Source organism: Helianthus annuus, chromosome 2, assembly GCF_002127325.2.
Source record: "Helianthus annuus cultivar XRQ/B chromosome 2, HanXRQr2.0-SUNRISE, whole genome shotgun sequence".
NCBI classification, from domain to species: Eukaryota; Viridiplantae; Streptophyta; class Magnoliopsida; order Asterales; family Asteraceae; genus Helianthus; species Helianthus annuus.
This window is the reverse complement of record NC_035434.2, coordinates 167,699,293-167,713,272: the sequence shown is the minus strand read 5'-3', so window position 1 is coordinate 167,713,272 and position 13,980 is coordinate 167,699,293. Positions and strand designations below refer to the sequence as shown.

Sequence of the window (13,980 nt, the reverse complement as noted above, 5' to 3'; positions counted from 1 at the left end):
TCCTAGAAGTTTAAAACTAGATCGGTTTCAACGTCACTTAATAAGTAAGGGGCTGTTTGGTACCCTCTTAATGACCATTCAGATGCTACCTCTTAATGGTTTAAAACCTCTGAATGAATAAGAGGTAACCTCAAGTCTGAATGGTTAAGAGGTAACATCTGAATGGTAAATCATCACATGTCACATTCTTCTACCTTCTCATTGGTAAAATTCTTAATGGTTCCATTAAGAGACAGTCTCTTAATGACCATTCAGAGGCTACCAAACAGCCCATAAGTCGTTAATCCTTAAAACATACTATAACAAAACATGAACCATAATAATTAAAGTCTATTAGTTATCCGACATGTCCCAAATATCATTAAATTCTTATTTAAGTTATCATTCTTTTATTAACACTTTTTTATGAAAAGTTACAAATTAATTAAGTCAATCATACATACATAATTGTGTTTGTTCTAACTTCTAACTTCAAGAACAAATAAAAAAACAATTAATTAAAAACCACTAAATAAAGTGAAATCTTGCTTATTACACATGTTACTCAAAAGTAACAAGTAGTCCAATTTCAACTTTGTTTAGGTAAAAGAAAGTAACACAACAGAATTCTCAACTAAGCTATTGTGACATCATTATCAAAGTTGAGTAATGCACACAAATGAAAAAAATAAAATAGAAAAATAAAAGTATATATAAATTTCTATTATAATTTTTTTTTTTGTTTTTTTTTTTGGTGTGGGGGGGGGGGGGGGTTGGGGGGATGTTGACTAATGTCAAGAAAGTCATGACATAGAAGCATGTGAGTATTGAAGTAGTCCCCATTCCTGTGTTTATTGTGTGTGAGAGAAATAATGAGGATTTAAATGATACCACCATACCATCTCTGTGATATTTGTTTTAACCATTAAAGACCCTCCTTTTCTTTCTTTATCTTTCATCTTTAACCATTTTTCTTCAAGATATTTGTTTTCAACTTCTTGGTGTCCAATAAAAATCTCAAAACTTTACATGAATTCTGATCAAGAGAATAACATGACCATGGTTGTAGCTCAAGCTCAAGACCATGATTCAAGCTCATCACAAAGTCAAGAAGTTGTCATCCCAATTCACAAGGTGGTTTTCACTGTTTTATCCTGCTTTCTTACAGTTTTACTAATTCATATGTTCTTGATGTTGGTGTCTTTTCTTTGTTCAAATCATTGAATTATGCCTTATTATATGAAATCATTTATGGGTCTTTCTTAATCTAGATTATTATTGCTAAAGTTATGATCTTTATACGATTTTAGCATACATACAGTGGTGACAGAATTATAACTTTTATTTTATCGGGATCATCGTAAGGTATGTAGTAACGGTTACCGAGGTGTTAAACTTATGCTTTTCTAAGGAAAAAAACTTTATATAAGTTTTTAGCATACACACAGTGACAGAATTATAACTTTTTTTTATCGGGATCATCATAAAGTATGTAGTAACGGTTACCGATGTGTTAAATTTATGCTTTTCTAAGGAAAAAAAACTTTATATAAGTTTTTAGCATACACACGCTGGGTGACAGAATTATAACTTTTTTTATCGGGATCATCATAAGGTATATTGTAACGGTTACCGAGGTGTCAAACTTATGTTTTTCTAAAAAAAACTTTATATATCATAAATCTGACAAGTTACGGTTACCGAGGTCGTCAGTGGGGCCGTATGGGTATGTTTGTTTCTAATATCAACTTCTTGAAGCTTCATGCTGGCCAAGTGTTTGATTATAGTGATTATAATCTGAAAGAAGCAAAATTTGTGCTCATAATAAGGTTATTTGGATGTTCTATGAGGATTGAAATGATGTTTTTGTACACTATTTTCATTGCATTTTGCCCAAAGATGATACATGTTTTTTAAATAAATAAATGAAAGAAGCTAAAGCTTGCATCATGAGCCAAAACTTTTTAATCCGGTTACAATAGAAAATTCGTTTTAAATACTCTACCGACGATAATTTAAGGATCAAACTATAAAAACTAATAAAAATTTACCCGACCCCGAACCCTTTCTGGTTCCGCCCATATTAATATTTTTTTATTAATTTTAAAAATATACTTGCAGGAAGGTCAATGAAGTTAGGTTCACTCCTTAATTTCAGTGCCATGTGAATTGTACTTGTTGTTGTCTTTTTTTAGGTCATGTTACCTTTTTAGATTCCTTATAAAGAAATTTCTCATATGTAACAAATTGATGCTTTTATCAAAAGTGGCTATGGACAAAAAACACTTTCTTTCTCTTGATATTATTTTAATTTTTTTTTCTTCTAAATTTTGAAATCTTTATAACTAATTTTCATCATTTAGTTTGAAACTTTGGTTTCAAGACTTATATCCCTCATGAATCATGATGGTTGCTTTAAGAACACACATGATGTTGGCACTTCACTTGCAACATATACCAAACAAACACATGTTATGTCAACTTATGATTTCCACTTATAAATACAAAGAAATCATAACTTTAATAATCAAAAGACGTTACAATTCGAAACCCTCTTCGGTAGAACAAGGGTGATTCATGCGAGATATGCGAAAGATATGTTATACTTGACTTTTTTGCTAACAATCTTTGGTGAAAAGCTCCTGATATGTGGGAGTAAATCAAGTACAAAAGGTTAATCCTTGTTTACATTAAGAAAGTAATCTTACTTTTAATCCCACTTGTGGATCCTATTGATTACTTTATGTAGCTTGAAATTTGTGTTGTGATATGCTTGATATTACTCATTTTAGTGTAGAATGATTTGGATTGCATTTATTTGTCAAACAAATCTGCAAAAAGAACCAAAAGTTGTTTCCTTTTTGCAATTCAAACTAGCTTTTACATGTGGGTTGTTTATGAATTTCAAAAGGTAGCGGCGACAGCGGCGGATCTAGCGCAAAAATTTAGGGGTATTAAAAAGATTAGGATCAAGGGTATTTTTTGTATAAAACTGAAAAAAAAAAACAAAAGTTTTACATAGACGGAGTTGAATGATATTTTTACACTACGAATGCTAGGTTGAGCCGTAGCCCGTGCTACCCCTAATATAACACTACCTCCGCCACTGAGCGGCGACTTCCTTGTCGTTAGCTTTAGGATGCGTTTGGTATTGCGTTTTGAAAGTGATTATGTGATATCAAATAATCCTAATCAAAATATTACATGTAACAAAACAAGAATATGTACTAGATAGTGCTTTTTTTCTTTTTTCTTTTTTCTTTTTTTTTTTTGATTAGCCGCAATGCCCGGAAATCTTTAGGTTTTTTTCTTTATTCAATCTAGCCCAAAAATTTAGGGGTATTAAAAAAAATAGGATCAAGGGTATTTTTTGTATAAAACTGAAAAAAAAAAAACAAAAATTTTACACTACGTAGACAGAGTTGAAGGGTATTTTTATACTAAGAATACGAGGTTGAGCCGTAGCCCGTGCTACCGCTAATATAACACTACATCCGCCACTGAGCGGCGACTTCCTTGTTGTTAGCTTTAGGGTGCGTTTTGAAAGTGATTATGTGATATCAAATAATCCTAGTCAAAATATTACTTGTAACAAAACAAGAATATGTACTAGATAGTGTTTTTTCTTTATTAACCGCAATGCCCAGAAATCTGTAGGTTTTTTTTTTCTTTATTCAAATCACTGAATCATGCCATATTATATGAAACTACTTATGGGTGCAGTGAAATAACTAGGATTGCAAACGAGCCGAGCGGCTCGAGAAAAAGCTTGAAACTACTCGAGCCTGAAACAAAGCTCGTTTATTTATCAAGCCCAAGCTCGAGCCTAGAATGTGAAGCTCGTCGGGCTCGTCGAACTTTAGAGCGATATTAGTGTTATTATTATACAATAACATTTACCCCTTATTTAAAGTTGTTTAGTAAACGAGCCGAGTCGAGTTTCTTTAAAATTGTTTACGAGCCGAGCCCGAATCTAAAAATAAGCTTATTTAGTAAACTTGCACGAGACCGAGCTTCACTTATCGAGCTCTCGAACATAAACGAGTCTATTACTTATATTTTTATTATTTAATATATTAACTAATAGATAATAAACGAGCCGAGCCCGAGCCACAGTGGCGAAGTATAGAAGGGGCGTGGAGGGGCACCCGACCCCCCCCCCCCGAACTTTTCGCTCAGTAGTGTTATATATGTAGTTTTCGTCCTCAGGATCCTCGTCTTCAACAGCATTCACTTTCTTGTTATCTTTCTTGTTATCGTCTTCAAAAGTTTTACATAGACGGAGTTGAATGATATTTTTACACTACGAATGCTAGGTTGAGCCGTAGCCCGTGCTACCCCTAATATAACACTACCTCCGCCACTGAGCGGCGACTTCCTTGTCGTTAGCTTTAGGATGCGTTTGGTATTGCGTTTTAAAAGTGATTATGTGATATCAAATAATCCTAATCAAAATATTATATGTAACAAAACAAGAATATGTACTAGATAGTGCTTTTTTTCTTTTTTTTTCTTTTTTTTTTTTTGATTAGCCGCAATGCCCGGAAATCTTTAGGTTTTTTTCCTTATTCAATCTAGCCCAAAAATTTAGGGGTATTAAAAAAAATAGGATCAAGGGTATTTTTTGTATAAAACTGAAAAAAAAAAACAAAAATTTTACACTACGTAGACAGAGTTGAAGGGTATTTTTATACTAAGAATACGAGGTTGAGCCGTAGCCCGTGCTACCGCTAATATAACACTACATCCGCCACTGAGCGGCGACTTCCTTGTTGTTAGCTTTAGGGTGCGTTTTGAAAATGATTATGTGATATCAAATAATCCTAGTCAAAATATTACTTGTAACAAAACAAGAATATGTACTAGATAGTGTTTTTTTTTTATTAACCGCAATGCCCGGAAATCTTTAGGTTTTTTTTTTCTTTATTCAAATCACTGAATCATGCCATATTATATGAAACTACTTATGGGTGCAGTGAAATAACTAGGATTGCAAACGAGCCGAGCGGCTCGAGAAAAAGCTTGAAACTACTCGAGCCTGAAACAAAGCTCGTTTATTTATCAAGCCCAAGCTCGAGCCTAGAATGTGAAGCTCGTCGGGCTCGTCGAACTTTAGAGCGATATTAGTGTTATTATTATACAATAACATTTACCCCTTATTTAAAGTTGTTTAGTAAACGAGCCGAGTCGAGTTTATTTAAAATTGTTTCCGAGCCGAGCCCGAACTTAAAAATAAGCTTATTTAGTAAACTTGCACGAGACCGAGCTTCACTTATCGAGCTCTCGAGCCTAAACCAGTCTATTACTTATATTTTTATTATTTAATATATTAACTAATAATAAACGAGTCGAGCCTGAGCCAAGCTCGGCTCGAGCTTGAGAAACTACTAACGAGCTGAGCTCGAGCTTTGAAAACAAAGCTCGAACCGAGCCGAGCTCTCATAAGTTAATTGAGCTCAAGCTTGGCTTGGCTCGGCTCATTTGCACTCGTAGACATAACCAAAACTTTTTATCGAGGTCATCATAGGCTTTCTTCTCTATCGACTACAACTAAGAGCTCAAACTCATGTTTTTCTTAGAAAATAAAAACCTTAGTTATATCATAAATCCAAAGAATTACAGTTACCCATAAAGAAACAAATTTTGTGCTCATAATATAGTTATTTGGATGCTATATGAGGATTGCAATGATGTTTTTGTACATTGTTTTCATTGCATTTTGCTAATAGAAAATTCACTTCAAACACTTGATCAATGACAATTTATAGTTAAACTATAAAAACCAAGGTTGGAGAACTCGCTAGTCGCTAGTCGGCCGGTGAGGTGGGGACTAGCGACTACTCGGGATTACTCGTGATTAATCGGGATTAATCGGATTGGGTTTTTTATATGTAATTTTCAGTTTTATGTATACATATACACATTTTTATCGGTATATATTTTAAGTAGCTAGGTTTTAACTTTTACTCAACTCATTTTTTTAAGTATACAAGATTATTGTTAGAATTCACAGGGTTTGGTTGGAAATTGGCCGGAATTTAGAGGTTATGGCCGGAATATACAGGTTTTTTGCCGGAATTTGGCCGGAATCGCCGATTTTTGGGTGTCCGACTAGGCCGACTAGGCCCGACTAGCGATTAATTGGCTGATTAACGAAAAATTACTCAGTTAGTTACTGGCCGACTAGCGATTAATTGCCGACTAGTCGCGATTTTTACAACACTGATAAAAAATGATCATGAACTCATGTTCATACGTTCATAACACAATGCTAAACACTCTCATCATTTGGAGTATATATCGATTTAATCGTCTGATGCATTTTTTCGTCGTTTCAGGTTGACGAAGAGATATCAACCGATCCAACCGAAACACCAAATGGGAAAAACTGGAAAAAACAAAATCTGTTTCTTGAAATACCATCAAGAACAACAACAACAACATCAGAACCCTCTTCATCTCAAGAATCTGTTCAAATCAAGATCGCGTCGACACCAACTCCAACTCCTAAGAAAGTAAACTTCAATCTAACGCAAAGCCCGCCAGAAACTACAACAAATGCAGCTTCTGTTAGTAGTTCATCAAGAACCAAATCTTCAAAGAAAAGTTTACTGCCAAAACTGAACTTTATGAACAGGAATACGGTTCCGGATACAGAAAGGACTGATGGTAATGTGGTTCCAGCAGCGTTGGCTTCGGTAACGCATGAGAAGAGTTCAATACCGAGATCATGGTCACTTACGAAAATGTTTACGCCCCAGAGGACGTCTTCTTTGCCTGTTACCCCCATTGCGCTATCGGATCAAGGATATGTACTTGGGAATTCTGGTGGGTCACTTAATTTGGAGGTATGTTGACTTTTGGCCCGTTGAGTTCTACGTGTTGACCGTAGAGTGTAGAGGTGGTCAGGTGGCAGTTTCGACCTGTTTACTTTAAAGGGGTCATTTTCTATTTTGTTTTATCTCAAACGGGCCAAATAAGAAAAATGCGTCTTGAACATGTTGAAAATTGCCCAAAGTCTGTTTCTAATGCATACAACTAGGGCTGCAAACGAATTGAACGAACACGAACAAGACCTTGTCCGTGTTCGTTTGTTCAGAAAATATATGTGTTCACGAACGCTTACCGAACGAGATTTTGTGTTCGTGTTCGTTCCTTGAGGAAATGAATGTGTTCGTGTTTGTTTGTGTAATTTTGGCAATTAATGCAAATGAACATTCATGAACACAAATGGAAACAAACGAACACTAACAAGCGTTCATGAACTGAATATAAAATACGTTGATACTTATTAATTTTTTGTTTATTGGAATTTGAAGTATTTCAATAAAATATAAAAACTGAAAACACTAATGAAATATTGAACACAAACGAACATAACCGAACACGCTACCAAACGTTCATGAACATAAATGAACAAACATGGCTTCTGTTCATCTTTGTTCATTTAATTTAACTGAACGAATGAAATGTGTTCTTCGTGTTCATTCATATATTAAACAAACGGACACAGACGAACTTCCCATCGAGCAATTCATGAATTGTTCGCTGAACGCTCGGTTCGTTTGCAGCCCTAGATACAACTCCAAAGTCTCCTTTGTTCAAAGACTTAAATATTTGTCACGCGGTTCGTTTGTAGACTAAAGTCCAAGGACATATAGCTCGGTCACGCTCAGTTCCAGTTCTCAACGAATATATAAGTATCAAGCGAATGGATTCTTTTTTCCGCGTGATTCCTTCAACTCCACGAGTAAAAGATTCTAATACCGTTTTACCAACCCCTTCTCCAACCCATGACACGGGTAACTAATACATCCTGGATCTTTGATTCATATTTACATGAGTAAAGTACACGGATGGTCCATGTGGTTTACCAAAATTTTGGATTTGGTCCCTAGCTTTCCAAAAGTACACGGATGGTCCTAGTGGTTGCACTTTTTAACGCAGTTAGTCCCCAACTTTGCCAAAAGTGCAAGGATGGTCCTTGTCGTTTGCACTTTTTAACGCATTTTGTCAAAGTTGGGGACTAAATGTGTTACAAGGTGCAAACCACAGGGACCATCTGTGTACTTTTGAAAAGCTATGATCAAATCCATAATTTCGGTAAACCACATGGAGCATCCGTGTACTTTACTCTATTTACATACATGACATGATTTGTTTGATTTATTTAAGCAACTTTGTATTATTTTTTAGACAATGAAGATGAGGATGGCGAAGACATACCCGAAGAAGAAGCCGTTTGTAGGATATGTTTAGTTGAATTATGTGAAGGCGGAGAAACCTTGAAGATGGAATGCAGTTGCAAAGGGGAACTCGCGTTAGCTCATAAAGACTGTGCTGTAAAATGGTTTAGCATCAAAGGTAACAAGACTTGTGATGTGTGTCATCAAGACGTAGAGAACCTACCCGTTACACTTCTAAGGATACAGAGCAGTGTCATAAACCGAAACGTTGGTGCAAGTAGATCTAGCCCCGTGGAAATAAACGGATACGGGCAAGTTAATCATATGATTCGGATTTCCACTCTTTGCAACTTTTTTTTAGTTTAGTTAACGCGTCAGGATCTAAAACCGCGTCCACGTTGAATTGTGCAGTGATGTCTATAGGGTGTGGCAAGAAGTGCCGATTCTTGTTATCGTTAGCATGTTGGCATACTTCTGTTTCATTGAGCAGCTTCTCGTAAGACTCGCAAGAAAACTAATTATCTGATTATTGAAAAGCATATTAGCATGTTGACAAAATCACATTTTGTATGTAGGTTGGGAACATGGGTACGAGTGCGATCGCGCTCTCTCTTCCGTTTTCGTGTGTTTTGGGCCTTCTTTCATCCATGACCTCTTCAACCATGGGTAAGTAGTGAATCTTTGGTGTTCATAGTTCATCTACCGGACCTCAAATATCACCAGTGCGTTTTGGGCGCAATGGTTGTGGATGAAATAGTCTAGGGGTGTAAACGAGCCGAGCCGAGCCCGAGCCCGACTAGGCTCGAGCTCGGCTCACGAGTAAAACCCAAAGCTCGAGCTCGGCTCAAGCTATTTCGAGAACAACCTCAAATGAGCTAAAAGCTCGGCTTGAGCTCATTTCAACAGCGATTAAGCGAGCCAAAGCTCGGCTCGAGCTCGGCTCACCAATGTTATCATCATCATTATTATATATTATATATATAAAAAACTAAAATTCTGTTTAGGCTCGTTTGGGCTCGCGAGCCTAACCGAGCTTTATATTTCAGGCTCGAGCTCAGGCTCGATAACTAAACGAGCTCTATTTCAGGCTCGAGCTCGGACTCGGGCTCGTTAAGGCTCGACTCGTTCGAGCTTTTAACCGAGCCGATCACGAGTAGCTCTCGAGCCTCTGGGCTTGTTTACACCCCTATGAAATACGAACTACACACTTAAGCATGCTCGAGTGAGACCGGTACCAGGATGGGTGACCTCCTGGGAAGTCTCCACGTGGGGCAACAAAAAAAAAATACGCCAACTCCTCTTTATGCGCAAAACGGACCAAATGTTACAAGTAAATCTTCTGATAAGATTTTAATCTTTTAACAGTTAGAAGAAGATTTGTGTGGCTATACGCATCAATTCAGTTCGCTTTTGTCGTAGCCTTTGCGCATATTTTCTACTCCGTGGTAAGCATCCCACAAAGCTCACCCATCCATTTCTTTCACACACATATGAAAACACACTCACTATGTAGTTGTCTTTTGCATGGCGTGTTCAGGTTCATGTGCAGCCCGTTTTGTCGATTCTGCTTGCTACATTTGCAGGGTGTGGGGTTGCCATGTGCGGCAGCTCAATTGTCGTTGAGATTATAAGATTAAAAAGACGATGGCAACATGAGAACAACACTTTAGATCAGCAAATGGTTTCGCAAATTGTTTTACGTCCGCAGCCAAGACACACCCAAACTGCATCCTCATCATCATCTAATGCTGTTCCTCCAGTCCACTTATAAGTGAAAGTGGGAATATAGAAGCTGTCAGAGGCAGGGGCGGACCTACCCTTTAGCCAGGGTGGGCGGCCGCACCCCTTGAAAAAAAAATTTTAGTGTATATTTTAGGCAAAAAACCTGACCGCACCCCTTGAAAATATGGTTAAACACCTCATCCGCACCCCCATCAAATAATTTCTGGGTCCGCCACTGGTCAGAGGTAGGTAAGTAGTTAAACAATGGGAAGTGAAGATCATGATTAATGCAGTTTTAATAGAGATAAGAATGTAGTGCCAAAATATAGAGGATGAACAATAGTGAAAAGTTTCTTCAAAATTCAATTTATTTATGTATTGTGTTTTGTTATCTCTACTTGTTCAAATCAAAAGTTAGACACATTGGCACTATAAGTCGACGTATCCGGTGGCGGTGACAGTGTCGGAACGACGGAACTTAGCCATAAGTGGCGGGCCCAGCATTTTTTCCACTGGGTCGGTTGCTCGCTGCTTTTATGTGCCTAAACTCAACGTCGGAATGTTTGGTTTTGGTCGTGTCATGTAAATAGTGATAACTTATCGTTGCAACTAGTAAAACTAAGAGTTAAAATGAGGTTTTTGAGGTAATCATGACCACAAAAAGATAATAGAAAAATGGCGAGTCGGGTCAATGTATTTTCACACATTTAATTTTTTTTTTTAACATATTCAACTTGAAATTACTAAAACATATTCACGTACAGGAAATGTAAGTTTCGTATTTATAGATATATATAAGCATCTTGGCAGATAAAGATATACAGCAATACAACATCCAATTCAATTAACATATGGTAGCCAATGAGGTAGTAGTGAAGTGGTTGGGGAAAGAATTGGTGTTTCTTGTGACCTAGGTTTGATTCCCACTCTCCTCATTATTTTCTACGGCATCCAGGTGAAGAGCGAATATGGGTGGCGCCGGTTCGACTTAGATGGAAGGCGAGGTTTTACTGATTATTCTACTGTTGTGTGGAGGTCGGGTTTCCTTGCATCTGGGGAGAGCCAAGGGGCTGACGGCGGTCGAGTAGTCGACCTTGGCCACATCGCCCGATGTCACGATAGTTGGCACGTCGTTTCTTACCATTAAAAAAGATTTAACATATGGTATTCATTTCTTTACTAAGAAAACATTAGCTTTGTAGCAAGAGAGAATACCATTTACTAAGAAAACATTAGCTTCGTAGCAAGAGAGAATATTTGAAGGATATTCATGTATATTTGAGTAAACTGTAATTTTATCCTATTGGTTAGGGGTGACTGACACCCTTATCCTCTATTTCCATAAAAATGTTGTCTTACCTCCTGACGTTTTCTGATTGCATCAATGTACCCTCCTGAGGGGTAAGACTGTAACCTTAGCAAAAGGGCATTTTCGTAATCTTATTTTCGTAATCTTATATAGTAAGATTACGAAAATGTCCTTTTGCTAAGGTTACAGTCTTACCCCTCAGGGGGTACATTGATGCAATCAGAAAACGTGTACCCTCCTGAGGGGTAAGACTGTAACCTTAGCAAAAGGGCATTTTCGTAATCTTATTTTCGTAATCTTATATAGTAAGATTACGAAAATGTCCTTTTGCTAAGGTTACAGTCTTACCCCTCAGGGGGTACATTGATGCAATCAGAAAACGTGAGGGGCAAAACAATAATTTTTTTTGAAAATAGAGGATAAGGGTGTCAGTCACCCCTAACCACAAGGGTAAAATTGAAATTTACTCCATACATTTTAATGACATACACACACGTTGTGATATGTTTGACGTGGGATTTAAAACTCTAGGTTATATAACTCATATAGATAAGATAAGCATAAACCTTTTATTTGAAAGACAAACAACATATACTATAAGTTGTTCTTTAGAGATAATATTTTTAGCAAAAAAAAAAAAAAAGCATCGAAGGCGACATTATTTTTTCGGATATGTCACGTCTTTGTAGAACAAGTTATTGTCGAGTATCCACTTTATCTCCCCCATTAGACTTTATTCCAATCTATTAAGTTAAATATTCATGATCGTACGTGAAGCACCACAAACTATATACTTTTCACTCGCGTATTTAGTTGACAAAATTCAATGCATACACGACATTGACGCGTATAGTACCCGTTTTTTGTCACATACATACGGTGAAAATGACAACGCATAACTTAATTTGATATATAAAGCATTAGGATTAGATAACGAGTATCTTTAAATCAAAACTCATTACACACAAAGAGATTGTAATGCATTTGTGGGCTTTATGCGATTAGTGTGATTCGGACATATTTGAAGTCTTCAAAACCAAAAGATCAATTGCTGTCCGTGGTTGGTTCGTAACATCGAGGTGGTGTTGTGCAACTTTCTCGACTTATCGAATGGTGAGAGCATTATTGACGATAACACCCAATTGGCTCTCTTTAACTATTGGTGGCCAAACGTAAAGCAAGAATATATACTTTTTTTTTGTTTTTTTTTTGTTGAAACATAACATGTTAAAAATGCTATTAAGCTAACATAAAGCAAAGATTGTTAGACTAATCTTGCATATTATGTGTAAGTTCGGGTTAAAAGTGACCGACTTACAAAGTTCAGCTAAAAAGTGACTGGGTTATAAACTAGGAGGTTTTTTGAGATAGTTTTTTAATCCTAGTTTGAGTCAAGGTTTTCTTGGTGAACAAGTTCAGATAAAAAGTGACTGGGTTATAAATACATATTACGTGGTGTTTTTTTTATTGAGTGTATAACAAAACAAAGGAAGGTTTTGTTAACAGCAAGGTTTTCTTTTTTAAGGTAAAACCACAAAAGGTCAACTATAAAAAGAAACAAGAGACAACAATAAGGTTGTTTTTTTAGGCGAGCAATTAAAAGAAAAAAAAAAGCATAATTGTTTATTTGAATTGCAATTAAAAGAAAGAAACAAAAGGATTTGTTTTTTTTTTTTTTTTTTTGACCTGGTATTAAAAAAGGGACAAAGCAGGAGGTTTGTTTTTGAGAGGTAATCGATTTTGAGTTTAGAAAATTGATTCAAGCCCAGGTACTTCTCTAACATACAGCAGACAAAATCGAAGGATGGGTGATAAGGCGAACCGGGTACCTCCAACGAAGGAACAGATGCCTAGTCTTCCATGTCCAATGCTTACGGATACAAACTACGTCACCGTTTGGGCTATGAAGATGAAGGTAATCTTCAAGGTTTACAAGGTATGAGATTTCATGTGATTGACCCAGGAACGATCATCGATGCTCACAAAGATTCTATTGCAATTGCTTTACTATTTCAAGGGTTACCCGAAGAGCTAGTGTTGCAGATTGGGAACAACGATTCCGCAAAAGAGATGTGGGAAGCGGTGAAATCTCTGAGTTCGAAGGAAAGATTTCAGGGATTGCGTCAAGGTCTGCTTCTCTTGGAACGGTGATTGAAGAAGAGAAACTGTTTAAAAGGTTTCTACATGGTTTGCCGAAAAGGTTTATTCACATGGTTGCTTCTCTTGAGAAATATATTGACCTTAAGACAATTGGGTTGATGATGTCGTGGGTCGTCTTATAGCCTATGAGAAACGCGTCAACCTTGAAGATAAGGAGCAACCTGTTAGAAGTGATCAGTTACCACTGACTTATGAGGAGTGGGAAACTAGAAAAAAAGGAAGGGATACGATCGAGGCAAAGGAACGGCCGAGTCTAGTCAAAGACTCACCTCGATTAGACACTTCAAAAGCCTTTGTTTTGAAGATGCTTTCGCTAAAGAATGTTGAGAATCCACAATGGTTTGGCACTTACAAGGTTCGAATACTAAAATTGTACTAGAAGAGTTTTGTGGTATGGTGTTTGAATCCAAATTTCATTCTTTTTTTTTCATGAACAACAGGTTACCCTACTTATTTATCTCATCATGGGGTTCATTTATGAACTTTTTGTATATGGTATGCTATTGATCTCTGATGAAACAATGGTTAACCGGGCAGGGTTAACACACTGGTCTCGTCAAGAAGGGTTAATCCCTTCCTCTTGAGGATCGCTGGCTGGATCACCGGTGGTTGATCTCCTGCACA

At 36.8% G+C, this 13,980-nt stretch overlaps 1 protein-coding gene across 2 annotated transcripts; it reads left to right on the top strand.

The window, feature by feature from the left end:
• Positions 1-826: 826 nt before the first annotated feature.
• LOC110927065 lies at positions 827-10,278 on the top strand. Of its 2 annotated transcripts, XM_035985502.1 has the most exons (9): positions 827-1,113; positions 6,318-6,827; positions 7,619-7,781; positions 8,176-8,476; positions 8,577-8,661; positions 8,741-8,831; positions 9,531-9,610; positions 9,703-9,966; positions 10,131-10,278. In XM_035985502.1, the coding sequence occupies exons 1-8, from the start codon at positions 1,009-1,011 to the stop codon at positions 9,934-9,936; spliced, it is 1,569 nt and encodes a 522-aa protein (XP_035841395.1). In that variant the 5' UTR covers positions 827-1,008; the 3' UTR covers positions 9,937-9,966; positions 10,131-10,278. The 2 variants fall into 2 exon arrangements, with proteins under 2 accessions (XP_035841395.1, XP_022026350.1); XM_022170658.2 differs by having other exon boundaries at positions 9,703-10,278.
• The last annotated feature ends 3,702 nt before the right edge of the window (positions 10,279-13,980 follow it).